The following is a 27866-nucleotide window of genomic DNA, read 5'->3' on the forward strand; positions in this document are numbered from 1 at the left end:
GGCATTTGAAACTACAGCAGGGAAGGCAGAAAATGGATGTCAACAGGCAAAGATTTACCCTACCGTTAAATTGTGGAATCAACAGCCTGGTTAAAAAACTTTTCAAAGCGAAATTGAGAGTGGTGAGCTGTGGCATATCCTGGTCTTTGGTAAGTCCTGAATCCACAGCAACCTAAAGCTTCTTTCACAACAGGCTAAGTGGCCTGAAGGTGATGTAGCAGAATTTAAATAGAATTCTGCAATGTATCGAGAGCTAGTGCAATTTATTATGTACAAAGAAAACGTGTTTAAAAGTCAATGGCAAACACAAAATAGGTGCACTTGAGGTTATTAAAGCAAAAAATGAGTCAATTAGTTATTGTTTTACTTGTCCAAGCTGTGGGTCACCAAATGACTTTTGAGTGGTTGTCTCACCTTCAACTTATCGAGGCATGCTTCATCATTTGACGACCACTCACACCAAGGTAAGAACAATACCACCCCTGCAGAATCGACCGTGGGAAACTAATGTATCCCTGGGAGTTCTTACAAACTCATGCTCAGGACAAAACACTGGATCCTGTTTTTTGTGGGCAAGAGGGAATATAAAATATACCTAGAGATATATTCAACGTATTCTTTATTAGGCAAGTACCTCTAGTATGTTTAAAAACACTAACAAAGGGTGGTTCATATAGTGAAATACATTATGGGACATTAAGGTAGTGGACAGGACCCCAATAGGTGATTCTTTGATGCCTTCCTTCTGACAAATGTGTGACTATAGATGAGGCGTTCCCCACACTTTTCCATGGTGCCCGTAGTTTAATATGACTGGGATTTTGCAGAATTAACAGAGGGACCGGTAGGGTTCTATTGTGGTCTGAATGTACACCGTTGCCTTGTAGTTTATTCCCCTGAAGAAGACCCTCAGCCTTTTAGGCTTTTATAGATGTCAAAACATGTTGGTAACAAAAAGATCTTAGGTGAGGTGATTCATTGTATTTCACTATATGAACACCCTTTTTTCGTGTTTTTAAACATACCAGAGGTACTCGCCGAAAAAAGAATAGTTTGAGTATACTTCTAGGTATATTTTATATTCTCTCCTGCCTACAAAAAACTGGACCCAGTGTTTTGTCCTGAGCATAGAATTGTAAGAACTCCCAGAGTTAGATTAGCTTCCCTTGGTCGAGTCCGCCAAGGGAAGCATTGTTCCTACCCCAGTGTGAGAGGTCATCAAATGATGACGCAAGCCTCGCTAAGTTGAAGAAGACAACCTCTTAAAAATCATTTGATTACTCACAGGTTGCAGAAGTAAAAAAAAACTAATTGGCCCATTTTTTGCTTCAATGCCCTCAAGTGCCCCTTTTCGCGTTGTGTAGTTTTTGGAGGATACACTTGAGGTTGGACCTCCCTTACTCTCCCCATAGGGATCTACTAAATGTCAATGGCTCTATTGATGGAGCCGCAGAATTCACACTTGATACACTTGAGGTTGAACCTCCCTTACTCTCCCCATAGGGATCTACTAAATGTCAATGTCACTATTGATGGAGCCGCAGAATTCGCGGTGGCTTAAAATGGGACTGAAAGAAGGTGAAAGTAGAATTTTTTCATCTTCAAGCCTAACAAGCATTGGCAAAGCCAATGTCTGGCTTTTTGTTAGGGGAAGAATTTGGAAATAGTTTGGCTACTTTGTGCATAATGTCCTGCTGTCCTGACGAGAAAACCCCATAATTAGGCAATATGGTGCATCTTTAAGAAACCCTATAAGCATGCACATGTTTACTTTGAGAACAAAATAAGCTGTAAATCCAACATGGCACTATGACAACAAATTAAAATAAAGGAAACTTCAACAGCAGCTAGTGAATAGCACTGTGTCTTGATAACAAGCATCCACTCAGCAAGCACTTCTGAAAAAACAGAAAAATCCACAAAGCTGTAATGAAAACATAACGTCAGCAAAGTGAAATCATTAAAGAACACACAATGGTTCTAATCTATTTAAAATGCTTCTTGAGCCCCATCAACAAAACCTAATGGTAATGAAACTGGGATAATGTACCCATCCAGAAAATCCAATGGCCTTGATGGGCGTCCCAACTAAGAGGCACAAACACATAGAAAACAACTGCTGTAAATATCTATCTATCTATCTGTCATGAGTCTATCTATCTATCTATCTATCTATCTATCTATCTATCTATCTATCTATCTATCTATATATATATATATATATTCACTGAAAAAAACAAAGGTTAAAGTGACGTTATAGTTAGGTGAAGAAATAATAATTTGTAAAAAAAAACTATTTAAAAAAAAACGGAATTTCACCAGTTACAGTTTGCTGAGCAAACTATAACTTGCAAGCTGTTTGCACTGCTTATGACCTCACATATTGCATTAACAAACTTTAGTTAGTTAGTTACTTACTTACCACATTGCATTACTCATGACATATTTCATAACATCACTGATGACATCTCAAATGACATCACTGAAGACATCACTAAGGACATAATCCAAGATCCTGCTCCTCAAATTTCTCTATAAACAGATAGATAACTGTAGGTACTATAAGGCCCACCATCATGCAGAGCGTAGACTGATTGTATGTAAATATATGGAGAAGTGTGGCTCAATGGTTAGAGCGGCAGACCCTGATGCATAGGTCTGGCCTGGGACCAGGGTTCATTTCCCGCATCGGCAGGTCTTGGGCTCAATTTCCTCGGACCTGATAATTCTCGCCTCGGTGCCTATTCTAATCATGGGTCCTACTCTGTAACTCTAGGCAATAGCTTGCTTAATCTCCACAACGGCCCCAACAGCGCTGGGATGCCTGGCTTCACCTTGGGGGTGCCCAGGAGTGGGCATTTCACAGGGAAAAGCCAGGAAGGGTTCCACAGCGGTATGCGTACAGCGCCAAGACACCGCAGGGTATAAGTGCGCTATACAAGTACGAATTCATTTAATTATTTCATATGTGCATGTTCAAAAGAGAAATAGTGCAGTCCTAAAGACAAGTGTGATTCAGTATGGTAAAACGTATTTGGTGTGCACTTTGGTTACGAGTGGAAATTTAACTGTAAGCAGTACTGCATTTAAACAAAGTAGCGTGAGTTGCTGAGATGCGTTTCAAATAGATGGTGTCTCAAATCAAAGGCCTCTTGCAAAAAATATGTTTATAATACATTATTCACCTGTGGATTTATGTGTACATACTAATGCTAAAGGATTGTTATGTTGTGCTATAAACAATTTCTATATAAACTAGAGATTTATAAAGTGCAGATGGTTAATACTAGAAATGAGGTGAAAATTTTGTGACGTGCATTGTTAAAGAATGTATAATGTTTCAGTGAGTCTCTTACAGATAGTTTAAGCCCCTGTATAATTGTAAACATTGTTTCTGGTCATTTCAGGACTATGAATAGGCTACTTTTACAAATTGCAAAGGGGTGGCTTATCGTTGATTATTGAATAGATGTGAAGATGTTGACTTAAAATTGTATTGTATTGTATTGTGTGTTTGTAAAGCGCAGCTGTCGCTCCGAAAGGAGCATCCTGGCGCTAGATAAACAGTATGCAAGAGTTGTGATAGGTAAACTAGATGGCAGCCATTACATAGTCATCTGCAAGGGTATAAATCCATGTTTTCAGTTGCTTCCTAAACTGGCTTTCCTGGCTTAGGAATCTGAGATTCAAAGTCAGGACCGGAGGCTTCAGATTATGCTTTTCTTTCTCCGCTGTTTATTCAAAAGTCACCGCATAGCAGCCAGAAAAGCAATAAACATGGAAAAAATATCACATAATACCCAACATCAGGTTAATAAGAGCAACAGAAAAAATCAGAACACATTCAGGGAACTCCATATCCCATCAGTCCATGTTCATAGTCCTTCTACAGTGTCCACAATCCTTAAGGTAGGGCGTCCATCTTGTGGTCTCTTCCTCTGTCTTCGCTGCTTCACAGCCAGTTAAGTGCTTTTTTCCTATGCTCTCCCTCGTTATTGCAATGTGGGGGTATTTTGGGTTCTAGGCACTGTATATTTGTAATTTGGCTTAGGGGCTTTACATTGATATTCTTGTACACGTTTATCTTTCAGAGCCCTTGTACTTTTGTCGCGGGGACGTTTCGCCCCTGACGCGACTGTCCCCGAGAGTTGCGGTATTGCCTCCTCGCCACTAGAGGGAGGCGTCGGACCTCTTTCCTCCTCAGCGTGGTTCCCCGTCAGACGAGAGCCGCGCTGAGGAAGAGAGCCACGCCGGAGCCTTTCCTCTGCCGCCTCACCTTGACGCCCTGTTGGGTTGTATTGCCACAATTTTGATTTACGCCCTTAACGGATCTGTACTTGCGGATTACCGCGATTGACGCCTTCGGGCTGTACCTTCCAGCACTCTTGGCGGTTAGTCCGCTTGCCAGCGTTTACCTTAGCAAGCGCACAGGGAGGCGGCTTTGACCCGGTCTTTGCTAAGAGGGTCTGCGAGCTAGGTTGAGTGCTGCCCCTAGACTCCCTGGCTTGCCAGTGACAAAAACCTTTGCTAGCCTTCGGTTGGCCCATATTCCTGGTCCCTAGTGCCAGTTAAAACTTTCCGCCCTTCCCGCAGCATAGCAAGTAGGCAAGCATGGCGGAAGAGTATTATGTAGAGGAGGAGGAGACCCACCAGTATTTGGGGGATGATGAGTTTTATGATGCAGTGGATCAATCTATCTACAGGTGTTTGCAGGAGATAGTGGGGCCTATGGAGGATCGGCTCTCGGCCCGTATTGTGGAGGAGTGCGCAAAGCTGGCTCCCGCACCAGTGGGTGCCCCTGCGGGTTCCCAGTCCCCCGGGGAGGGACACCCGCCAGCACCCAAGAAGGTCTGTAGGGACGGTGGCTCGGGGGGTGAGCCGGGTGTGGATAAGGACACCTTCGAACGCCTAAGGGATGCGTTTTTAGCTAAGGCAACTGCCCCTGCCCCGGCGTCGCTCCCGGCCCGAGCCCTTCGGTGCAGATGGGGACAGCCCCTTCCTCTCATGGAGGGCTCTCCCCTGCGGACACCGATGACGACAAGGATTCAGTGCGGTCTTGGCGTCCGTCCGGTACTTCGACTGAGTTGTCCCAGGACGCCTCAGGCATGCTGGACCCGGACGATATCATCCATCCGAGGTCGGCCGCCTGGACGCCGGGCGACCAGGTCGCGAAGTTTGGGGCGGGGCGCCTCCGCAAGCCTCTAGAGAAGGAGGCACGTAGTTGCCTGCGGGGAGAATGTCTGCGTCCGACACTGGAAGGGAAGGTGGCCATGACTCCGGAACTGGACGGTAAGATGGTCACCTTTATGGCAAAATTTGTGAAGGACCCTTGCAAGGGCACCGACCGCTCTTGGTGGTCGTGCCAGGATAAGCTTCTAGATACCATAGGCCCCCTGACGAAGATCTTAGATATGGCGGAGGAGGCCAAGGCGTCGGGCTCTACAATAGCCCCTGACGTTTTATCTAATTGGGCACAGAGGGCAGTCATTTTCCTGGGCAACGCCAACGGCGCGCTCTCTACTGAACGCCGGCGCTCGCTGCTCATTTAACTTGATCCCAAGTTAGGGGATCTGGCCTCTTCAGAGGCGGGAGCGGTGGCGCAAGGCGGCCTGTTTGGCGACCCGTTCATAAAAGAGCTGGGGAAGTTTGTTTCCACCTTTTCCTCCCTAGACAAGGCCCAGTCCGCCATCAAGAGGGTGTTTCAACAGCGTTTTTCAAGGGGGGGGGCGGTCGTGGTAGGGTACTCAGAACCGGCCGTGGCGGTCAGAACCAACCCAATAAGGGACAAGGCTCCGGCAGAGGCCAGTACAACTCCTCGGCCAACTACAACAACTTTTATCCCACCAAAGGCCAATGGTTTCGTGGAAGAGGTGGCTTCAGGAACGACGCAGGAAACAATAGTTCCCACGGTGAGTGTAATCCCTCCGGACCGAGTGCTAATAGGAGGGCGATTGGCTTATTTCCCAGCGGCCTGGGCGGCCATCACGAGGGACGCCTGGGTTCTTCAGACTGTGCGAGGTTTCAGTATAGAGTTTTACGATCAGCCCTTCCAGGCGAGCGCGCCTCACCCGATTGTTGTCTCCCAAGAAGATGGGCGGTTGATCGACAAAGAGGTCTCAGAGCTGTTATGCAAAGGGGCCATTTGCCAATCAACGAGACACCCCTCAGGTTTCCTCAGCAATGTTTTCCTAGTGGAAAAGACGGACGGGGGCAAGAGGCCCGTTATAAACCTTCGGGAGTTCAACGGCTGGTTGGTGTACAACCACTTCAAGATGGAGGGTATTCACCTCCTGAGAGATGTGCTTTTGCCCAACGACTGGATGGTCCGGTTGGACCTCAAGGACGCTTATCTGGTGGTTCCCATACACCCGCTTCACCGTCGATTCCTACAGTTTCTCTGGCGGGACCAGATTTTCGAATTCACGGCCCTTCCGTTCGGACTTTCCTCAGCCCCCTGGTGTTTCACCAAGCTGCTGCCCCCAGCAGTGGAGGTCCTTCGGAGTCAAGGCATTCGGATGATCGTCTATCTGGACGACATTCTGCTTATGGCCCAATGTCCCAACAAGTTGGTGCTTCAACTCGACCAGACAATTTCTCTCTTGCAGGGTCTGGGTTTCATTGTCAACAAGGACAAATCCGTCTTCACACCCTCCCAAAAGATGGTGTTCCTAGGGTTCGTGGTGGACTCGGTGCAGGCGTCTTTGAGCCTTCCTTCTCGGAAGATGGCCAGGATCCGGCACGTGCTTCACCAGACGATTGCCAAGTCTCACACGTCCCTACGACAGATTGCCAGGGTAGTAGGGCTTCTTTCATCCTCGATTCAGGCAATCTTTCCGGGGCCACTTCATTATCGGCCCCTGCAGCGCCTCAAGGCTTACCACCTCAGAAGGGGCCTGACTTACGAGCAGTTGGTTCCTCTGTCGGAGGAAGTAAAAGGAGAAATGTCCTGGTGGCTCTCCCATATGGAGGCGTGGAACAGCCGGGCAATATTCGGGTCGATTCTGGACTTGATAATAGAGTCGGACGCCAGCAGAACAGGCTGGGGCGCCCGCTGCAGGGATTTTTCCCCAGGCGGCGGTTGGTCGTTAGAGGAGCAACAGCTCCATATCAATTGTCTAGAGCTCCTGGCGGGCTCTTTTGCGGTCCGTTGCTGGACCATGGACTCGACAAAGTCATGTGTACTCTTACGGATGGACAACATCTCAGCGGTCCGCTATGTCAACCACCTGGGCGGCCCTCGGTCGCGGGCCTTGGCAGATCTGGCGAAGGATTTTTGGATTACTGCCTAGCCCATCAGGTCTCGGTGACGGCAGAGTACCTCCTGGGCCAGGCCAAACAGGTGGCGGATTGGCATTCGAGGTACCTGCGGGATTCAAGTCTCTGGAAGCTGGACGCGCGGGTGTTTCAGTGGTTAGAGACCATGTGGGGCCCATTCTTGGTGGATCTGTTTGCGTCCCGCCTCGATTTCCAGTTGCCGAGGTTTTTCAGTTGGAGACCGGATTCCCTGGCGGAGGCAACTGATGCGTTCTTCCAAGACTGGAGTCGGGTAAAGCCCTACGTTTTCCCACCGTTTTCGATGGTGGTGATGTCAGCGGCCCATCTTCGCCGCCAGAAAGCGGACGTGGTGATGGTGACGCCCTGGTGGAGGTCGCAAGTTTGGTTTCCGGTTCTTCTGGTACTTTCTTGGGATTCTCCAATCCTACTCTCCTGGTTTCCTCGTCTCCTTCTCATGCAGGATTCTCTCCGCCTCATGGCGTGGCGGCTTTCAGGAGACGCTGGTCGCTCCCGAACCTTTCGGGTACAACAAAGAGGTACCGCTCGGCTTGGTCCAGATGGGTTCGTTGGTGTCTTCGACGGGACCTGATCCCCTGGTCGCAGGTGTCGTTCCTATCTTAAACTTCCTAGCGGAGCTGGCGGCGGATGGGCTGGCCTACAGGACTATTAATGCAATGCGTTCGGCGATCTCAGCAGCGCATGAACTACTGGATGGGGCCCCTGTCGGGAGCATCCCTAGGTTTGAAGGCTTCTTTGGGGTGTACTTCTTTCTTTACCCCCGGAGCCGAGGTATTCCGTCTTGTGGGACATGAATGTGGTTTTAAACCTTTTTCTTTCCTGGCAGCACAATCACTATCTTTCACTGAAAGAGTTATCGGCAAAGTTGGCTATGCTTTTGTGTTTAGTGTCCTGTCGCCGGGTTTCTGATGTGCGTGCCTTGGATATCTCTGCACGGATGTTTTCCCCTGAAGGGGTTACGTTTACAGTGGGGCGCCGTACAAAGTCCGCTTCGAGGTCCATCTCGTATCCGCCTTTGTGGATGTTCCCAAGCTTTGTGTTGTGCAGTGTTTGAAGACATATGAGGACGCGACAGTGGAATTTCGCCCTCCGGGCAAGAGGCAACTTCTCATTGCTCTTCGAAAACCGCAGAGGGCGGTGTCTTCCCCCACTATCGCCCGTTGGGTGCAGTGGGTGCTCCAAGAAGCTGGCATTGATACTAAACAATTTGGAGCTCATTCTGCTAGAGGTGCCATGGCCTCGAAAGCTTTCTCCTTGGGAGCACGTTTGGAGGACCTGATGCATGCGGCGGACTGGTCCTCGGATTCCACTTTCAAGCGGTTTTATTTTAAGCCTGTGGTGGATATTGCAAGTTTGGTGGTTAATCAGCTTTGAACAAGCATAATTTGAAGCCTCCGGTACTGACATAGAATCGAAATTTGCCTAGCATAGTAACGGTAAGTTTCAATTCTATTAAGGACACGGAGGCGAGGATTATCCCACCCAAACTTCCTGCGGAGATCCCTCCCCGTATTGGTGTAAGTAAGCAGTTTATCTTTAAATGCAATCATTAAGACTTGTTCTGGTGACGAGTGTTGTTCTTTCAGGTTTGGTCTTTTTCCTCTGGCGGAATGGCAACGCTCACGCTGTTGTGTTTTTCCTGCTAGGTAATGATGGCGCAAAGCAAGACCGTTGATGATGTGGCGTGTCTCGCGCGAAGAAAGAGGAAGAGACCACAAGATGGACGCCCAACCTTAATGATTGTGGACACTGTAGAAGGACTATGAACATGGACTGATGGGATATGGAGTTCCCTGAATGTGTTCTGATTTTTTCTGTTGCTCTTATTAACCCGATGTTGGGTATTATGTGATATTTTTCCATGTTTATTGCTTTTCTGGCTGCTATGCGGTAACTTTTGAATAGAGAAAAGGATAATCCTCGCCTCCGTGTCCTTAATAGAATTGAAACTTACCGTTACTATGCTAGGCAAATTTCGATTCTTGGGTATTGCATTCCAAGCTTTAGAACCCAAAAAAGAAAGGGTCTTGCCTCCTTTAGTTTTATAGTTGAATTTCGGCAACTTAATCAAATTTTGGCCTGAAGATCTTAGGGTCCTAGAAGGATTGTAGTGAGGGTATCGCCTGATGAGGTACTTCGGGCATGTGCAATTGAATGCATGAAAGGGATGACTAAGATTTTGAACAGTATCCTCTTATGTAGCGGCAGCCAATGGAGGGTCTTCAGGGCGGCCGAGGCTGAAGATCTCCTGGGTAACTTCAGTACAAGTCTTGCGGCTGCATGTTGTACGCCTTGGAGTTTTTCAGTGTGGCTTTTTTTGCGCCTGCCATCAATCCGTTGCAGTACTCAAGGCGTGCGAGGATTAAGGCCACTGCCACCGCCTTTCTGGAGTCAGTGGGGAGGAAGTCGAAAAACTTTTTTAAGGATTTAATGATGTTGAAACAACTTCCTGCCACATTCTTGACATGCTGGTCAAAGGATAATTCGGCATCAAATAGGACGCCCAAATTTTTGGCTGATACCACAGTTTGTGGGGGCACGGGGGAGTCCTCTGGCCACCATTTACTAGGACAGAATAGGGGGTTTTTCCCTATAGGGAGAATTTCTGTCTTATTAGCGTTGCATTTAAGGTGGTTGTGATCCATCCAACGGAAGACATCCCTGAGGCACTTCTTTAAGTTTTGCTCGGCGTCAGTAGAATTGTTTTCAAGGGGTACAATGAGTTGAGTGTCATCGGCACACAATGTCACTAGTATGCCGTATGACTCAATTAAGGAAATGAGGGGGACCATATATATATTAAACAATAATGGGCTCAAAATAGAGCCCTGAGGGACTCCAGATTGCACCTTTTTTTCCTTAGAAAGGAAAGGACCCAAGGAAATGGTTTGGGATCTGTCTGTTAAAAAGGAGATTATCCAATCTAGTACTACATCTGCAATTCCGATATCTCTAAGTCTATCTATCAGTATAGAGTGGGAGATGGTATCGAACGCCGCCATGAGGTCTAATAAGATCAAGAGGGCGTTCTTCCCTTCGTCCTGAAGTAGTTTTATAGAGTCGGTGAGTTCAATCAGTGCCGTTTCCGTAGAATGGTGTGGACGGAAAACCGATTGCTGGGGATAGAGAATATTATGCGTTTCTGCAAAGCTTTTTAGTTGTCTATAAACCACCTGTTCAGTTATCTTACCCAGAACTGGGAGGAGCGAGATTGGGCGTAAATTTGCAAGATCTGTGGTAGATTTGTTAAGTTTTTTCATGAGGGGTTTCACGATCGCCTGTTTCCATTCTTCTGGTACAACCCCTGTGCTGAGGGAAGTATTTACAATGCCGTTTATAATGGGATTGACAACATCAATTAGTTGATGGAGAATTCGAGGGGGGCATGAATCAGAGGGAGCGCCTGATTTACATGCCAAGATTACTTCCCGAGTTAGGGAGAGTGTAGCCGGAGTAAAGGCTCTGATACAATCCGTCAAGTTCTCTCCACGGTCCAATAGGACGGGTGTCTGAGATCGATGAGGTGGTGGAAAATCTTTTTGTATTAATACAATTTTTTCCTCAAAGAAGTCCGCAATCTGGTTGCAGAATTCTAAGGAAGGTGGGATTTCCGGCTGTAAGGCTCTTGGATGAGTAAAGGCTTTAACAATGGAGAACACCATTTTTTGTTTTTGCTTGGCTTCATTGATGGCGTTAATATAGAAATCCATCTTAGCGATTTTAATGGCGTGGAGGTAGAGTTTCCTTTGCTGAATATAGAGGCTTCTATCTATAGGATCATAAGTTTTACACCAGTTACGTTTTTTTTTTCCATAATAGATGGACTTTAGCTAGCTCTGATGTAAACCACGGGGCGTTTATCTTCCCGTTTTTCCCCCTTCCCGGGGAACGTTTAGGAGGTACCCGAGTTTTAATCTCCTGTTGCATCCAATTATGAAAGCATTTAAAGTCCAGTATTAAATCTCCAGACATATTGGGGATCTGTGCCTGGGCGATTGGATTGAGCGTAAAATTATTCTCTACCAGTGTCCAATTGATATGGTTTGCTGGATGTTGGCTAGATTTTGCTGGTAATTGAGGACGTGTTGCCTGAATGTGAAGAGGAATTAAGCTATGACCAGATTTGTGGGATGAGTATCTGGGTCTCTAGAAGGGGAAAGTTGGTGCATATCCCGTCAAGGGTGTGTCCTGCTAGGTGTGTGGGCTGTATAACTCTTTGCTGCAGGTTGAAGATCTCTAAAGTCTGATAAAAATTTAATGCTAGTGTGTCAGACTTGGACTCAAGCTGTAAATTGAAATCTCCCAATAGTGTAAAGTGTGGGTAGCGAAGAAGGAGCTGCCCTAGAGAGTCACTTAATGATTCTAAAAACACAGTTGCACTGCCTGGGGGCGATAAATCAAGCCGCCTGAGAAGGAGGTGGACTCATTTAGCTTAATGGAAAAACCAAGTCCCTCTACTCCTTTATGGGGGTCTAAATTGAAGGTGTGGCATTTTATGTGGTTTCTAAGCACCACTGCCACTCCTTCTCCTCTTCCCTTCAATCTGTCCTGCCTGAAGATAGTATATCCGGATGGAAGAGCTGTTGCTAAATCTGGATTACTATTCTCAGTCAGCCATGTCTGGGTTATAAAAAGACAGTCTAACTCCAATTCCAGGATAAGATCGTTTATATCCTGACTATGGTTACCCATGGACCGTGCATTAATCAATTCCCCTTTAAAAATCGGGGTATTGGGAATGGCATTGATTGGGGGAACTTTTGTCTTCACTGGGGACCAGGGCGAGTTCCAAACCAGGGCGAGTTCCAATGAAAGATCTACATGAGAATGGCCCTTTTATTTTGTCCAGGTCGATCTTGCAAGGACAACCGGTTCCCGTGTTAATGTTCTTAAGATCACTCACCTGGTATGATAGGGAAGGATGAGATTGACCAGCCCTTCCTGCACCTGTCGCGGACTTGGCGCGGACGGGCGCAGACGGGCTTTCCTTTGGCGCACCTTCGGCGTGCCTTTGTCGCGCTCGCTGCGGGCACGGGAACTGGATTTCCATATATACTGGTGGGGAGTAGTAGGAGGCATCCCGAAGCTGGAGCGCTACCCGACTTCCACCCCCAAGATGGCGGCAATCCCTGTGTCCGATCGCGTCAGCCCTTACTCAGCTGCGCGTGGACCAGGGTTCGAAGTACTGCGAGGGCAAGGGAGCGTGATGGCAAAAACAGAAAGTAAAATTCTTTAACAGATGTTTTATTTAACAGGTACATCTCATTATAGTAGATTATGACCAAACATTCTTTTGAAAGGTATTCAAGATTTAATAAATTGCTTATAGCATTAATATCTACAGATACATTTTTTGTGCATTTGAATACCAGTAAAAAAAAAAATCAAATGACCTCAAAGTTAATAACAAAACAAAAAATGTTCTTCATATTTAAGCGCGGACCTAATTATAACTACATAGTGGCGATCCCCCCTGTGTGATACATATATATGAGTTTTTTGGGACAGATGATGACATGAGGTGTTCCAGACAGCTTGAACTGTTTGTGCCCAGGCCTTAAAAATGATGAGCGCTTCAATAGCATGTGTGATATTAAAAGAAGAAATAAGTGGTCAAATCTGTCTCTAAATAGGTTTCAAATACTAGTAGTGCACCAATTGAGAGAGATAAGCCTGATTGTATTTAGGAGCGATCTGAAAGACAACCCTGAAAATGTACGACAAGATGTAAAATCATTCCAAGTTTTGATGTGAAGGAAACTAGGAGTGAATGGGAAATAATCAATGTGAGGAATAACTGGACATCCGTTACATGCATTAAATTCCCTATCTTCCTTGAAATTCCCAAACCATCAATAAAAACAGGATTCCCTTAACCTTCCACATTCTTCATGCTCCCCGTACCTCAACCTACCATTTTCATAATCAGGCAGTTTGTGACTTTGGAGTTGAAGGTGTCGATCCTCTGTTTGATCTCCTGCAAAGATGGCTCTTTGGGTCTTTCCTGCACATCTGTTGATCCATTCTGAAACGAGACGAGAGAGATGCTGATTAGAAACTTTCTCTGTATTTTTTGGAATTATAGAGTTTCTCAGACTCTTCTCAAGACACCGAGCTTTGGGTTAAACACAAGTGGAATTCAGTTTGCAGACAGTAGGGAGAAAGAGGGTAGGGCACTAAGGTCTGGTAACATTTTTAAAGGTCGTATATGCTGTACAGCATATCAGACTTGTATTTGGCATAGCAATTCCAGCCTGGTCCCTTACCCAGATGTGCGTTCCTTGTGACTGTAGTGTTTTCTGGAACAATGTGAACACTGGAGCTTACTGTGCTTTTAATGGTTAGCTTATTTGAATGGATGTATCTGTAGTGAGACTACATAATTTGTTTGTGGTAAGGTTTTGGACCGTATTTGTTACACGTCAAAAAGATCAAACATGAATAGCAAGCATTTATGTTATTAGCACTGTCTCTCTCTCTCTCTCTCTCTCTATCTCTCTATACATATATATATATATATATATATATATATATATATATATATATATATATATATATATATATACATACATACATATATATATATATATATATATATATATATATATATATATATATATATATATATATATATATATATATATATATATATATATATATATATATATATATATATATTACCTACTGGCAGTCGCCAGTAGGTATATATAGTTAGGATTTTTTTCCTATGGGATTTCTGAAAATTCTATGTGGAACAACTTTGGCGTTTGTGGACGGAATTGGCTGAAATTTTCAGGAAAATGGCACATTTTGTTTCTGAGCGTCCCCTGAAAGTTTGTGTGGGGTTTCGTGAAGTGGGGGCCGAGAAAAAAGGGGGGTCCCAAAACGTGTTTTTAACATTGAGTTTTCCATAGGGCGGTTGGACTCACTTTTAGCTTGAACGGCTGAATGGATTTACACAAAACTTGGCAAAATTGCAGATATGGTTTGCCCGACGTGCCTTTGCTATGTCTCAATAAATGTGCTCCAGTGGATTTTGAGAAATTAACGTTTTAAAAAACAGATATATCTGTGACAGCGCTCCGGTTAGCACCCCGGTTCGCGTACCTGACGCGTAACGGAACTTCGCGAAGTGAAGCTGATTGGCTCTCCGGTGTCTGTCAACATTCTAAACAGTCCGGACCGGCCGCCATCTTGTCTCTCGGTAGGATCGAGAGACAAGAGGAGGAGAAAAGCGAAGGGGGAATTTAATGAAAGGGGGCAAGGTAGACCCCTCTTGACCCCCTAGGAATGATGTTGGGGTTATTAAAGGGTCCCGTGGGTCGCTCACCGGTAGCGTAACGGGAGTTCGCCATTTTGTGTTTCGGTGGAATTTAATCACAAGATGGGGGAAAAACAATGTGGGAAATGGGTATAAGGGGGCACGGGAGACGTATCCTGACCCCCTAGGTTTTCTGAGGGTGGCTGAGGAGGCTCATATATGTTGGAATAAAAAAAAATTTGAATTTTTCGCGCGGTTAGCTGCCGGTACACGAACCGGGTAGCGAACCGGGAAGCGAACATAAGTGAAAATTAGTGAAAAAAGGTACATTCGAAATTTGGAAAGAGTAATTATAGTTAAGGTAGCTCTGAAAAGAGCTTTTGTGTTCTGTGTAAGTTCTAGGTACTTATAAGTAGGTACCAATACACAGTCTTAAATTTTGTATGAAAACTCTGTTTCCCTCATCTGAGAAGTGCACACCATCTCCTCTGTAGATATCTTGCATGTAGTAACACAAGTTATTGTTGTAGATGGCGCCCATTCCATGATCTCTCATATAAGCTGAAACACACTTATTTACATGCTTCCTCGCTTTCTCAATTTGTGGACAAAATTGATTGGACCACCTCCATTTTTGTCTTTGGCATATATTGGAATATACCAAGGCAGTTTGAGGAAAAAGTGCCATTAATTGCTCAAAGGTTTCCTTTAAGAGCATTTCCAGACCTACCCCAGTCAAAGTGCCCAAATCATTTCCTCCACAGTGCACTATTATGAGGTCAGTGTTTGGCAAATGCAAAAAGGTTTTCACCCATGGTATCAATTGGTGACATCTCAATCCTCTTTGCCCAATCCATTTGATTTCCACGTTTTGTAAATTGAGGTTGTGTAAATTTCTGTTATCAGCATACCTGTGAGCCCAGTGGATGTAACTATGTCCAACAATCCAGACAGAAAACATGGTGAGAGGAGGTTCTGCTGCAGTCAGATGAAGTGTGGGAATGAAATGGCAGTTGAAACAGTAGGAGTTTGTAAAGAAAAAAAACTGTGGAGTTTCAGTGCTAATGGTTCAGTAGCAGTGATTGGTGGATTCATCTTGTCTCATGCTCACTCATCTTTTACTACCTTCTATTAATTTTAAAAATTTTTGTTCTTTCTTACACAGATTAAAAGTATAAAAATAACAAGTGACTAAGTTAACGGCAATTATAAGGTAAGTGTTTAGTACTCTTTACGTTACATCTCTATCACATTTAACTTTTATTAGTTCCACTGCTTCATTTCTTTAACCCTCAGTTTCCTGCCTTTGCTACTTCCCTCATTTCTTTTTCTATTACTTACTTACACTACTCTTTCCACTCCTTTTCTCAGTCCCTCTTTAAACAGTATCTCTGTGTTACTCCCTCTATATGTCTTTCTTTTAACATTACTCTCTGTTTACTTACTCTTCTTTTTAAAAAAAAAAAAAATTTTTAGTTCGCTTCCGGTTCGCGTACCGGAGCGCGAACCAGGAAGCGAATCAAAAGAAATAGAGGTTGCCAGAGTGCTAAACATTCTAGCAATTTCTTATAAAGGGGAGGTAGTTCGGAAAATAACTTTTTTTTATTATTTTTGTTGTTTTATATTTTTTTATTATTTTTCTGAACATTTTTTTAGATTTTTTGTATTTTTTGAACGGTTTTATATTTTTTTTGTTTTTTTTGGGGGGGGGAAATGAAAATGATTCATTATAAAGGGCTCAACAGGAGCAACAAAAAAAAAAGATAATTTATTTTCTGGGGCGTTTTGTACATTGATGATTTTCAAAAGCTGTATTGATTAGAGTTATACTCCTCTCTCCATAGGTAATTAATTTGCCGCAAAAAATACAGGTACATTTCATGTTCCCAAAGTTCATCTGTATATTTGGGATCGTCTCCCTCGCCTCTGGTCCCGTCACTGCTTCTTGATTGGATGTACTGGCCACATGTGGGGGGTTATTCTGTAGGTCACGTACTTGTGCAGCACTATAGTTTATAGGGTGCCATCTTTCCATATGCCGATGCATGGTATAATTCCCATAGCTATATTTCTTTTCTGTCCCTCTGGACAGTTCATTTTGGCAGATCAGGCAGGTAACGTACCGGGCATTTACCTTTTTTTGTCCTTGGGGAAATTAAAAAAATTGCCATATATAACTTTCTTTGGCATGGGACCTCCTTGGCTGTTCAGGTAAAAACCTATTGGTCACTTGCTCCTCTTCCTCTTCTTCCTCTTCTTCCTCCTCTTGCTCAAGGATAACCTGAGGAGGTGGTCCTCTCTTCCTAGGAGGTGGTGGGGGTCCACCAGCTGCAGCAATCAATGAAGCCATTTCTAAGCAATGAAAGTAGGTCTTTCTCTCATAAAAATAAAAGTCAGAGTGAGGAAAAAAGGTGGGGCGTTTTCATCATTTGGGGAAAAAAAATGTTCTAAACCAATGAAAAGTGTTATTTTTAGGTCATATGACCAAGTCTTACATCATTAGGAAACCAAAAGTAAAATGAACCAATGAAAAGTTTTATGAACAAGTCACATGACCTGTTATGCTTACGTTACGCGTCCCGCTATGCACACGGAGCGCTTCCGGGGCGCTGCGCTTCGCGCCTCGGTTCGCGCTCCGGAGCGCTTCCGGGTGCGCTAACGCGGCGCGTCATAAGACGCATTACGCGGCAACGCGATACGTCGCGCTTATGCGACGCGTCACAATGTTGTTTTCTAACGCGGTAGTTGCGCTATCGGAACGTTTACCGGTTCGCGGACCGGGTCGCGGAACCAAATTGAGCTAACGGGAAGCTACCCGGTGCGCGGACCGGTAGCGAAACAAAAAAATAAAAAATAAAAAAATATATATAAATAAAAAAATTATATTACAAACATATAAAATATATTTTTGCATTAAAAGAAGAATACATTTTACAGCTTTTGATATTTGCTATTAAAAAAACCATTGAAATTCACTGAAAAAACCATAGGTTAGAGACCATATATAGTTAGGAATTAGCATTTACAAAACCTTAAAAATTCACAGAAAAAACCATAGGTTATAGACCATATATAGTTAGGGATTAGCATTTACAAAACCTTATTTTACTCGCACAAAACCATTGAAATTCGTATATATAGTTAGTTGCACTAACTATATATCGCGCACTCGCAATCCACTGCTGATGATGTCACATATTACATCATTCATGACATGGTCAGTGACATCACTGATGATACTCTTTACGTTACATCTCTATCACATTTAACTTTTATTAGTTTCACTGCTTCATTTCTTTAACCCTCAGTTTCCTGCCTTTGCTACTTCCCTCATTTCTTTTTCTATTACTTACTTACACTACTCTTTCCACTCCTTTTCTCAGTCCCTCTTTAAACAGTATCTCTGTGTTACTCCCTCTATTTGTCTTTCTTTTAACATTACTCTCTGTTTACTTACTCTTCTTTTTAAAAAAAAAAAAAAATGTTTAGTTCGCTTCCGGTTCGCGTACCGGAGCGCGAACCGGGAAGCGAATCAAAAGAAATAGAGGTTGCCAGAGTGCTAAACATTCTAGCAATTTCTTATAAAGGGGAGGTAGTTCTGAAAAGAACTTTTTTTAAAATTATTTTTGTTGTTTTATATTTTTTTATTATTTTTCTGAACATTTTTTTTGTTTTTTTGTATTTTTTGAACGGTTTTATATTTTTTTTGTTTTTTTGGGGGGGGGAATGAAAATGATTCATTATAAAGGGCTCAACAGGAGCAACAAAAAAAAAAGATAATTTATTTTCTGGGGCGTTTTGTACATTGATGATTTTCAAAAGCTGTATTGATTAGAGTTATACTCCTCTCTCCATAGGTAATTAATTTGCCGCAAAAAATACAGGTAAATTTCATGTTCCCAAAGTTCATCTGTATATTTGGGACCGTCTCCCTCGCCTCTGGTCCCGTCACTGCCTCTTGATTGGATGTACTGGCCACAGGTGGGGGGTTATTCTGTAGGTCACGTACTTGTGCAGCACTATAGTTTATAGGGTGCCATCTTTCCATATGCCGATGCATGGTATAATTCCCATAGCTATATTTCTTTTCTGTCCCTCTGGACAGTTCATTTTGGCAGATGAGGCAGGTAACGTACCGGGCATTTACCTTTTTTTGTCCTTGGGGAAATTAAAAAAATTGCCATATATAACTTTCTTTGGCATGGGACCTCCTTGGCTGTTCAGGTAAAAACCTATTGGTCACTTGCTCTTCCTTTTCATCATTTGGGAAAAAAATGTTCTAAACCAATGAAAAGTGTTATTTTTAGGTCATATGACCAAGCCTTACATCATTAGGAAACCAAAAGTAAAATGAACCTGTTTCCATGTATGCTGCATTGTGCAGCACACATAGAAACAGCAAATTGCATATGATTGTTTATATGCAGGAAGGTCCCCCTTCCTGCACATGAACAATCGTTTTTTAAAAAAATACTTGTTTTGCAACTACTATGTGTGCTGCATTAAGCAGCACACTTAGAAGTTACAAATCGGCATTTCAATATTGTTTGTGTGAAAGAAGGAGGACCTTCCCCTCAACACAGGCACCCTTGCACTAACTACAGTGCAAGGGTGCCTGCGTTGGCTCTAGGCAGTTGAAGTTATCTCCAGCGCAGGGGGTAAATGCAGGGCTGATATTCTTGTGAATATGGTGCAGCCCTGCGTTTCTAAAGTAACACAGCATGTCGTTAGGCTACTAGGCTTAATCACATGCTCTGCCACATTCTTTGTAAATATGCCCCTTAAAGCGCTGGACAGCTAAGAAGGCCCTTTATCTGTAAATTCAAGGCCCAAACTGTTTTGTCTATTTACTGGACATCAAAGAATGAGCTGATGAACTTTCTTCAACTCTATTTTCATAGTGACCGTCTGATTTTTCAAAAATCTAATGAAAGATTAAGGAGGGGCAATCTGGTTGTATTGCAACATTGTATGTCGGTCATTTAATGTTAAGAATATAGAAAGGGGCGTTTGAAAACTAAAATGATTCTGTGTTTTATTATTTGAGAAATACGCTATCTTTCAAGGTAAATAATGTCGCTCGTCCTTTGACAGGTTTGAAGGATATGAAGTTAAAACACAAAATTCGAGATATAAGGAAACTTCAGTATCCCTGTTGTCTTCCATCAGCCCAGTGAGATCTCAGCAGTTGCTAATCAATCAATGGGCCTAGGGGACCGCCAATCAATCAGTGCCATCAATCTGAGCAGCACGAGCTTGGCTGAAGGAGGCTCGAGCCCCGCTAAGAGCCCTAACAGGCCAGGACCATTTACCCTGCTCTGATTCCCTTTATTGATCATGTGCTGCTGAGATTGAGGGAGAGCGCCTGCCTTGCTGGCAGCCAGCGCATTCCACAGATCCATAGCAGAGAGCATGTCAGTAGAAAAGGTCAACCCGACAGCATGAATACGTTCCCTCTTTTAAGCAATGAGCAATGTTTGTGCTCAACAGAGAAAGGTGACGGAGGGGTGATGACAGGCGCCTGGAATCTAATGATAAAGCGCATCACTGGCAGCTCAATCTTCACACACAGCACGAGAAGAAGCAGTGTAACACTGACACACTCAGAAGGCTGCAGCAGGGCAAGCTTCCCTCATCTTTAAATTCATTGAAAAACGGTGTCATGGTTCTGGCTGAAATGTGTAAAACCACTGTAGCAGCCCACAAAACGGACGCCATAACTCATGCCACCTGCCATGTTTTACTTGCAACCACCTCGGCACAGGTGCCCAGGTGATTGTGAGCATCCAGTTGCCTGTGAGCATGGCCTCAAAGAGAGATCATGAGTTGCGAAAGAGCAAGCTTACCTCTATTCTGGAAACCTAGCCATCAGTAGCCGCTGGTGTCAGGGCTGAGTGGCAAGGGGAGGACAAACAACAACAATAAAACAAAAAAAAACAAATAAAAAAGAACTTATCTGCAGCATCGCCGCTCTTCTGCTCCTCACAAGCACAGGCTCTCGGAATTCGCTGTGGCCAATTCTGTCGCTGCTCTAATGTTGTTGCGAACAAAGACAAGGGGGACCCTACTCACTAGGCATCAGGGTGTGTCATATGTAACAGAAACAACGGTTCCAGTGGAAAGTTAGGCTAGTCTATAATAATAATATTGTGCACAAACCCAATCACAAAGCGGGTTATTTCCACCCACTGTGGATTGCACCACCAGAGATCAAATAATGCAAGTGTCAATAAAGAATGTCCAAGAATTATTATATCTTGTTTTGTTTCTTCTTTATTCAATTTTCTTTAAGGCAGCCAACGCGTTTCGTTCAAAAGAACTTCATCAGGGTGTGCTGGCTGTGTCCAATGTGCACAGACATCACATCTTGTTTCTCTGTATTCTGCGTCCAAATCAAAGTAAGCGGCTACTGTGCCGAGCGAAAAGTAGCGTCCTCTCCTGAGGAATAAAGTGTCCGTATGGAAGGGTTATGGTGATGTCAGAAAAGAAGGCCTTGCAGACTTTGTATTAATATTGATTCTTTTTTATCAGAATTGTAAAGTTCGAAATGATATATACACAAACCAAAAAAACACAATGGTGCTTATGTGTCCCCAAGTGAAATGGAACCATAAAACAGAGAGTGAAAAGACATAACGTATACAACTTGGTTTGCACAATTTTTTAAAGACGACCAAAGAGTGACTTGGTAATAATTCAAGTTGCTGTGTACAATAATCAGAGCTTAATTATGGATTTGGAAAAGAGTTGGGCTATCGGAACCTGAAACTGACCTGAACCTTGCCGCCACCGCCACGAGAGTCACTTGGGCAGAGAGCAGCAGGCGCGAAGGAGCGCAGACACCGACGCCGCCACCGCCAAGAGTCCCAGGGCACCGGACTCCGCGCCGCCGCTCCGGGAGACCACAAATCCCGGCAGGCCTCGCGGCGGCGCGTGTGCAGTGACGCGGGACGTCGCGCAGCAGAGGGCGCCAGAGCCCTAGAAAGGGAGGAGAGCCCCGGCAAGCGGGGGGAACCTGAAACTGACCTGAACCTTGCCGCCACCGCCACGAGAGTCACTTGGGCAGAGAGCAGCAGGCGCGAAGGAGCGCAGACACCGACGCCGCCACCGCCAAGAGTCCCAGGGCACCGGACTCCGCGCCGCCGCTCCGGGAGACCACAAATCCCGGCAGGCCTCGCGGCGGCGCGTGTGCAGTGACGCGGGACGTCGCCCAGCAGAGGGCGCCAGAGCCCTAGAAAAGGAGGAGAGCCCCGGCAAGCGGGGGGAACCTGAAACTGACCTGAACCTTGCCGCCACCGCCACGAGAGTCACTTGGGCAGAGAGCAGCAGGCGCGAAGGAGCGCAGACACCGACGCCGCCACCGCCAAGAGTCCCAGGGCACCGGACTCCGCGCCGCCGCTCCGGGAGACCACAAATCCCGGCAGGCCTCGCGGCGGCGCGTGTGCAGTGACGCGGGACGTCGCGCAGCAGAGGGCGCCAGAGCCCTAGAAAGGGAGGAGAGCCCCGGCAAGCGGGGGGAACCTGAAACTGACCTGAACCTTGCCGCCACCGCCACGAGAGTCACTTGGGCAGAGAGCAGCAGGCGCGAAGGAGCGCAGACACCGACGCCGCCACCGCCAAGAGTCCCAGGGCACCGGACTCCGCGTCGCCGCTCCGGGAGACCACAAATCCCGGCAGGCCTCGCGGCGGCGCGTGTGCAGTGACGCGGGACGTCGCGCAGCAGAGGGCGCCAGAGCCCTAGAAAGGGAGGAGAGCCCCGGCAAGCGGGGGGAACCTGAAACTGACCTGAACCTTGCCGCCACCGCCACGAGAGTCACTTGGGCAGAGAGCAGCAGGCGCGAAGGAGCGCAGACACCGACGCCGCCACCGCCAAGAGTCCCAGGGCACCGGACTCCGCGCCGCCGCTCCGGGAGACCACAAGTCCCGGCAGGCCTCGCGGCGGCGCGTGTGCAGTGATGCGGGACGTCGCGCAGCAGAGGGCGCCAGAGCCCTAGAAAGGGAGGAGAGCCCCGGCAAGCGGGGGGAACCTGAAACTGACCTGAACCTTGCCGCCACCGCCACGAGAGTCACTTGGGCAGAGAGCAGCAGGCGCGAAGGAGCGCAGACACCGACGCCGCCACCGCCAAGAGTCCCAGGGCACCGGACTCCGCGCCGCCGCTCCGGGAGACCACAAATCCCGGCAGGCCTCGCGGCGGCGCGTGTGCAGTGACGCGGGACGTCGCGCAGCAGAGGGCGCCAGAGCCCTAGAAAGGGAGGAGAGCCCCGGCAAGCGGGGGGAACCTGAAACTGACCTGAACCTTGCCGCCACCGCCACGAGAGTCACTTGGGCAGAGAGCAGCAGGCGCGAAGGAGCGCAGACACCGACGCCGCCACCGCCAAGAGTCCCAGGGCACCGGACTCCGCGCCGCCGCTCCGGGAGACCACAAATCCCGGCAGGCCTCGCGGCGGCGCGTGTGCAGTGACGCGGGACGTCGCGCAGCAGAGGGCGCCAGAGCCCTAGAAAGGGAGGAGAGCCCCGGCAAGCGGGGGGAACCTGAAACTGACCTGAACCTTGCCGCCACCGCCACGAGAGTCACTTGGGCAGAGAGCAGCAGGCGCGAAGGAGCGCAGACACCGACGCCGCCACCGCCAAGAGTCCCAGGGCACCGGACTCCGCGCCGCCGCTCCGGGATACCACAAATCCCGGCAGGCCTCGCGGCGGCGCGTGTGCAGTGACGCGGGACGTCGCGCAGCAGAGGGCGCCAGAGCCCTAGAAAGGGAGGAGAGCCCCCGCGTCGCGGGACGCGAGCGGGACGCCCGGGGCTAAGCCCGGGCAAAGGGCGGGCCCTCTACGGCCCTCATCGGCACGAAGAGGCAGGAGCAGGGCCAAGAACGCTGTTCAATCTTATCTAAGTAAGTGCTGCCACCCTTTTACTCCTGTATTTGTCTGGACCAGCATATTGTCTGTCATCCCAAGGACTACTTTTGCTGACACTAATATGCCTAAACCTAAAGCATCCTCCGCTCCAATTAACACAATTGAAAACTACATGGTACAGAAAGTTGCCAAAATCAATCAGGATAGGAGGTCTTCTTTGGGTCTTAGCTATTCTCCGGACATGCTTATTGGCAACACACCTCCACCAGTCTAACTCATTGACCCAACTACTAGTTGAAATTAATGAAACAGCCCCCGAGTGTACTATTGACGTTGAAAGTAATACCCTAGAGGAGGAAGCCCCTACACCGGTGCCAGCCCCTAGAGTAACGAAGAACAAGGGTAAAAACATACCAAAAAGGGGCGGACTTAGATCGGGTAAAAAATGTCTTGAGGCCTCCTCAGAGGATAAACATGGTGACGACATTGAGAATAATGGGGGAGGTGGAATCCATCTAGACGAAGATCAATTCAAAAAGCTACTGAATGCCATAGATAACAAAATTAAAACGATTACCAAACCACTTTTAAGTAAAATTGATTCGCTCACAGCAGAGGTCACTAGATTGGGATCGCTTCTGCAAAAAACTATAACAGAAACACCTAGGCCTGCCCAAACAAATTTGACAATGGCAGTCCCTAAAAACACTAAAGCCATAATCTGCCCAGATAGCGCCGCAAGCACTTCCCAAAACACCACGCACCAATCTGGCCAAGGGGGAGAAGGGATAGGAACTATAAATCCAGCCCCGAGGGTTGAGGACTCAGCAGGGCCTGCTACCAGAAATACCAACGAGATAGACAACTTGGATAGGGGTCCTGTAGAACTAATAGTAGAAGCTTCCCCATTAATTCTGGTTCTAGCAAACGTTCCTCAATTAGAACCAGGACAAGAGGAGAATATCCCTTCATTGATAAACAAATCACTCCATTGGTTATCCAAGAATATGGCTTTTAAACCAGGAGGCAGGGATCAACTGGCACAAGAAATAGTAAAAGCTAGAAGGGTTGAATGGATCGGAGGTGGCTGTAAAAAGTTTAGGGGGGACTGCGTGGTGTTGCACCTCTCAGATCCCGAAGTCCTACCAAACATTCTAGCTAATATATACCCCCCTCAGCGAAGATCAACAGAAATTGTGCCATTAACGCTGGACTTCTTTTATACAAAAAGGGGAAATGCCATAAATCCAACGTTGCTAAAAACTAAATGGAACCCCGTTATTAGAAAAGCCAAATACCCGCCAAACAAAAGTAACTGGGGAATTACGTTAGAAAATAGGTTCCATGCCATATCAGGATTAAGCCAATGTGATTGACTGGATAGCCAGAGGAGTGCAGGGCATCTAAAGATTATAGAGGTTCATCATGGGAATCCTAGTCTTACTATGTTAGAAGAAACAGACCGTAGGACACCCGACCCTAGAGGTTGTACCACTGAACTAGTGGAGAACAGCTCATCAGCTGCCCAACCAGGTATTACACTGATTGAAGCAAGGTCCCTATCTGATGAACCTTCCCCTAACCTGACTACTCCCTTAAATAAGAGGAGTATGGAAAGAGGAAGTCCCATCAAGATTATCTCTTGGAATATTGCAGGTATCCAACATAAAACTGAGACCCCGGAATGGTGTGACTTTATAGATTCTTATGACATTGTACTGTTATAAGAGACATGGTCAGTGTCACCAGTATTTCGCCTGGGATTCCTGAACTTTTATGTGCCCGCGAAGAAGAATCTAAAGGGACGCCCTTCAGGGGGTTTAATCATCTGGTTACGGCAAACTCTGCAATGTACTACTAAGCAGAATCTTATTCCCAATAGTGACCTACTTTCTATCCTGCTTACTTGCAACGATGGTTGCAAGCTGGCAATATACAACATCTATGCTAGGGGGACTCTAGGGGGTATACCCTCAGATATAGTAGTAGATCTAGATGCGGACCTAGAGAAGTTATCTACCCAGTATAACATATTAGTAGGAGGAGACCTAAATACAACATTTGAACCTCTAGGCTGTGAGGACAATGATCTGACTTACGAAGAAGACACCAAATGGGGAATTCCTCAGTTAGACATTCCAGTGGTTAAAAAATGGTCACAAGTAGCTATTCAGGTGAAAAGTTTATGCCTATCCAGAGGATTGAGGGCAGTAAATGGCCGTACTCCTTCTGATGCTCAGGGTAGGCATACCTTTGATAACCTAAGATCAAGTAGCAGAATTGATTATATTCTGATAGATATTAGAGTCTGCAACAAAGTGATCGATATGCAGGTCATATCCAGGCTGGAGAGTGATCACAACCCTCTGTCTTTAATATTTAACCTTGAACAAAAAATCATGACAGAAAATTTAGCTAGGAACTTTATGACCTCAGACGTTGTTTTATCAAACGACGTTCGTCATGTTAGATGGGCAACTTTAGTGGCCAATGCAGAGGATAGGCAGGTCCTTGAGGGGCTAGTTATTGATGAAGTTGCCAGACTGCAGGCTTTAATGAATGATGGAAATTTTAAAATGATAATTGAAGAGTCACAGCCAAAGTTCTTTGCCAACCTCCAGAAATTATTCTTGAAAGCTGGCAAGAAGAAGAAGGGTAATGGACAATCTATAAAAAAGGGTTGGTACGACCAATCATGTAGAGTAGCAAGGCATAACCTTAGTAATGCTCTTAGATCTAAAACGGGAGTTTTGAAAGCCAGAGATGAATATAGAAAAACCCAGGCAAAGGCAAAAAAGCAATGGGATGAGTATCTTTGGTTAGAACTGAAGAAGGCATGTGCTGACAAACATCAGAAAGAGTTTTGGGCCATACTAAAATGGGGTTCAGGGGGTGTAGCGGAATGCCCATAAAACCATGTCCCGAAAGAGTCTTGGGTTGACTTCTTCAAACCCCAATACGCTGACAATATAGGACAACAGGTAGTTCCTCCTCCAGAAAGGGTCTTCTTTGCCAATGGACCATTCACACTAAAAGATGCACATGAGGCAATGGATGGAGTGACCAGAGGCAGGGCGCCAGGCATTGATGGTATACCGGCAGAAGTTTTCTTATTAGACAGAGATAGCTGGTGTAAATATTTCGTATGGCTCGGGAATGCTATCGCACAGGGGGCGAAGATTCCCTCAACGTGGAAAGGAGCAGAAATTATTCCAGTTTACAAAAAAGGAGATAAGGCTCTAGCAAGCAACTACAGGCCAATCAGCCTTATCGACTGTGCCCAAAAATTGATGGGTAGGCTGGTTCAAAACAAGTTGCAAGCCTGGATAGTTGACAAGGACATTCTTTCGCCTTATCAAGCTGGATTTCGCCCTTTAACCAGCTCTGTTGACCAAGTGTTTCACTTTTTAACTTTATATTGGAAGAACGTCACCCTGCTAAATGGTCCCCTGTTCGCTGTTTTTGTTGACCTGAAGGCCGCATTTGATTTAGTTCCCCGTCAAAAACTTTGGGATGTTTTAAGGGATTTAGGAATAAGCCCGGAACTACTAACTTTGCTTGTAAGACTCCACGAGAACAACTACGCCCGGATTAGGTGGGGAATCCAGGGGGAGGTCACGGAAACCTTTCCTGTGGAGAGAGGAGTAAGACAGGGCTGTGTCCTGGCCCCCACGCTATTCTCCCTCTACATAAACGGCATTGTGGATTTTCTGAAGCAAACTCCGACGGATGCTCCATTACTGGATGGGAAGCGAGTTCCAGTACTTATGTTCGCGGACGATACCTTGCTGGTCTCGCGGACCCCTAGCGGCTTACAAAAGACACTAAACGCTTTTGGAGAATTCTGCCGGATCCGAGGCCTAGAAATAAATACATCAAAGACAAAATTCATGAATCTGAATCCCTCCAAGAAATACAAGGGGAAAATGGTCCACAATGGGGCTTTCTTAGAAGGAGTTGACGCCTTTACCTATCTAGGCATCTCTATGAATGCTAGCATGAATTGGAGATCTCACATGGACTTTGTAATGTTAAAATATAATCAGTTGGCAGGGGCAATAGCCAAGAAGCATAAAACTTCATTTACAAAACCAATACAGCCAACATTGGAGATCTACGGCATGAAAGTGCTGGGTGCATGTCTTTACGGGTCAGAACTTTGGGGCTTCACCAATTTGAATGCTTTATCAGCGGCAGAAAATAAATTCCTGCGAGGCTTAATCGGGGTCCCACAGAGTACCCCCTCCACTCCTCTCCTTTATGATCTGGGGAGGAAAAGGATTGAGGACATGATTAGACTTCGCCCCCTCCTATACTGGAGGCGTATAAAAACCACCCCGGAACTGAGCCACTATGCTGCTGCCTTATTGGATGTTGCCAATTCTGATACCTTTCACAAAGTAGTTTGGTTAAAAGAGGTGAGGAAACTACTTCAAAAATTGCACCTTGAACACT

General features: G+C 45.9%; 1 protein-coding gene across 3 annotated transcripts in view; it reads right to left on the reverse strand.

Annotated features, from left to right (window-relative positions):
* The window catches only part of RASSF5 (Ras association domain family member 5), a 448324-nt gene that overhangs the window by 39458 nt on the left and 381000 nt on the right, over nt 1-27866 (reverse strand). For all 3 annotated transcript variants that reach the window (XM_086923412.1, XM_086923414.1, XM_086923413.1), the window contains one exon: nt 13208-13318. In XM_086923412.1, coding sequence (XP_086779538.1) covers nt 13208-13318 — 111 coding nt within the window. The remainder of the gene's footprint in view (nt 1-13207; nt 13319-27866) is intronic.

The sequence above is a fragment of the Lissotriton vulgaris genome, chromosome 5 (genome assembly GCF_964263255.1).
Source record: "Lissotriton vulgaris chromosome 5, aLisVul1.2, whole genome shotgun sequence".
Taxonomy (NCBI): Eukaryota; Metazoa; Chordata; class Amphibia; order Caudata; family Salamandridae; genus Lissotriton; species Lissotriton vulgaris.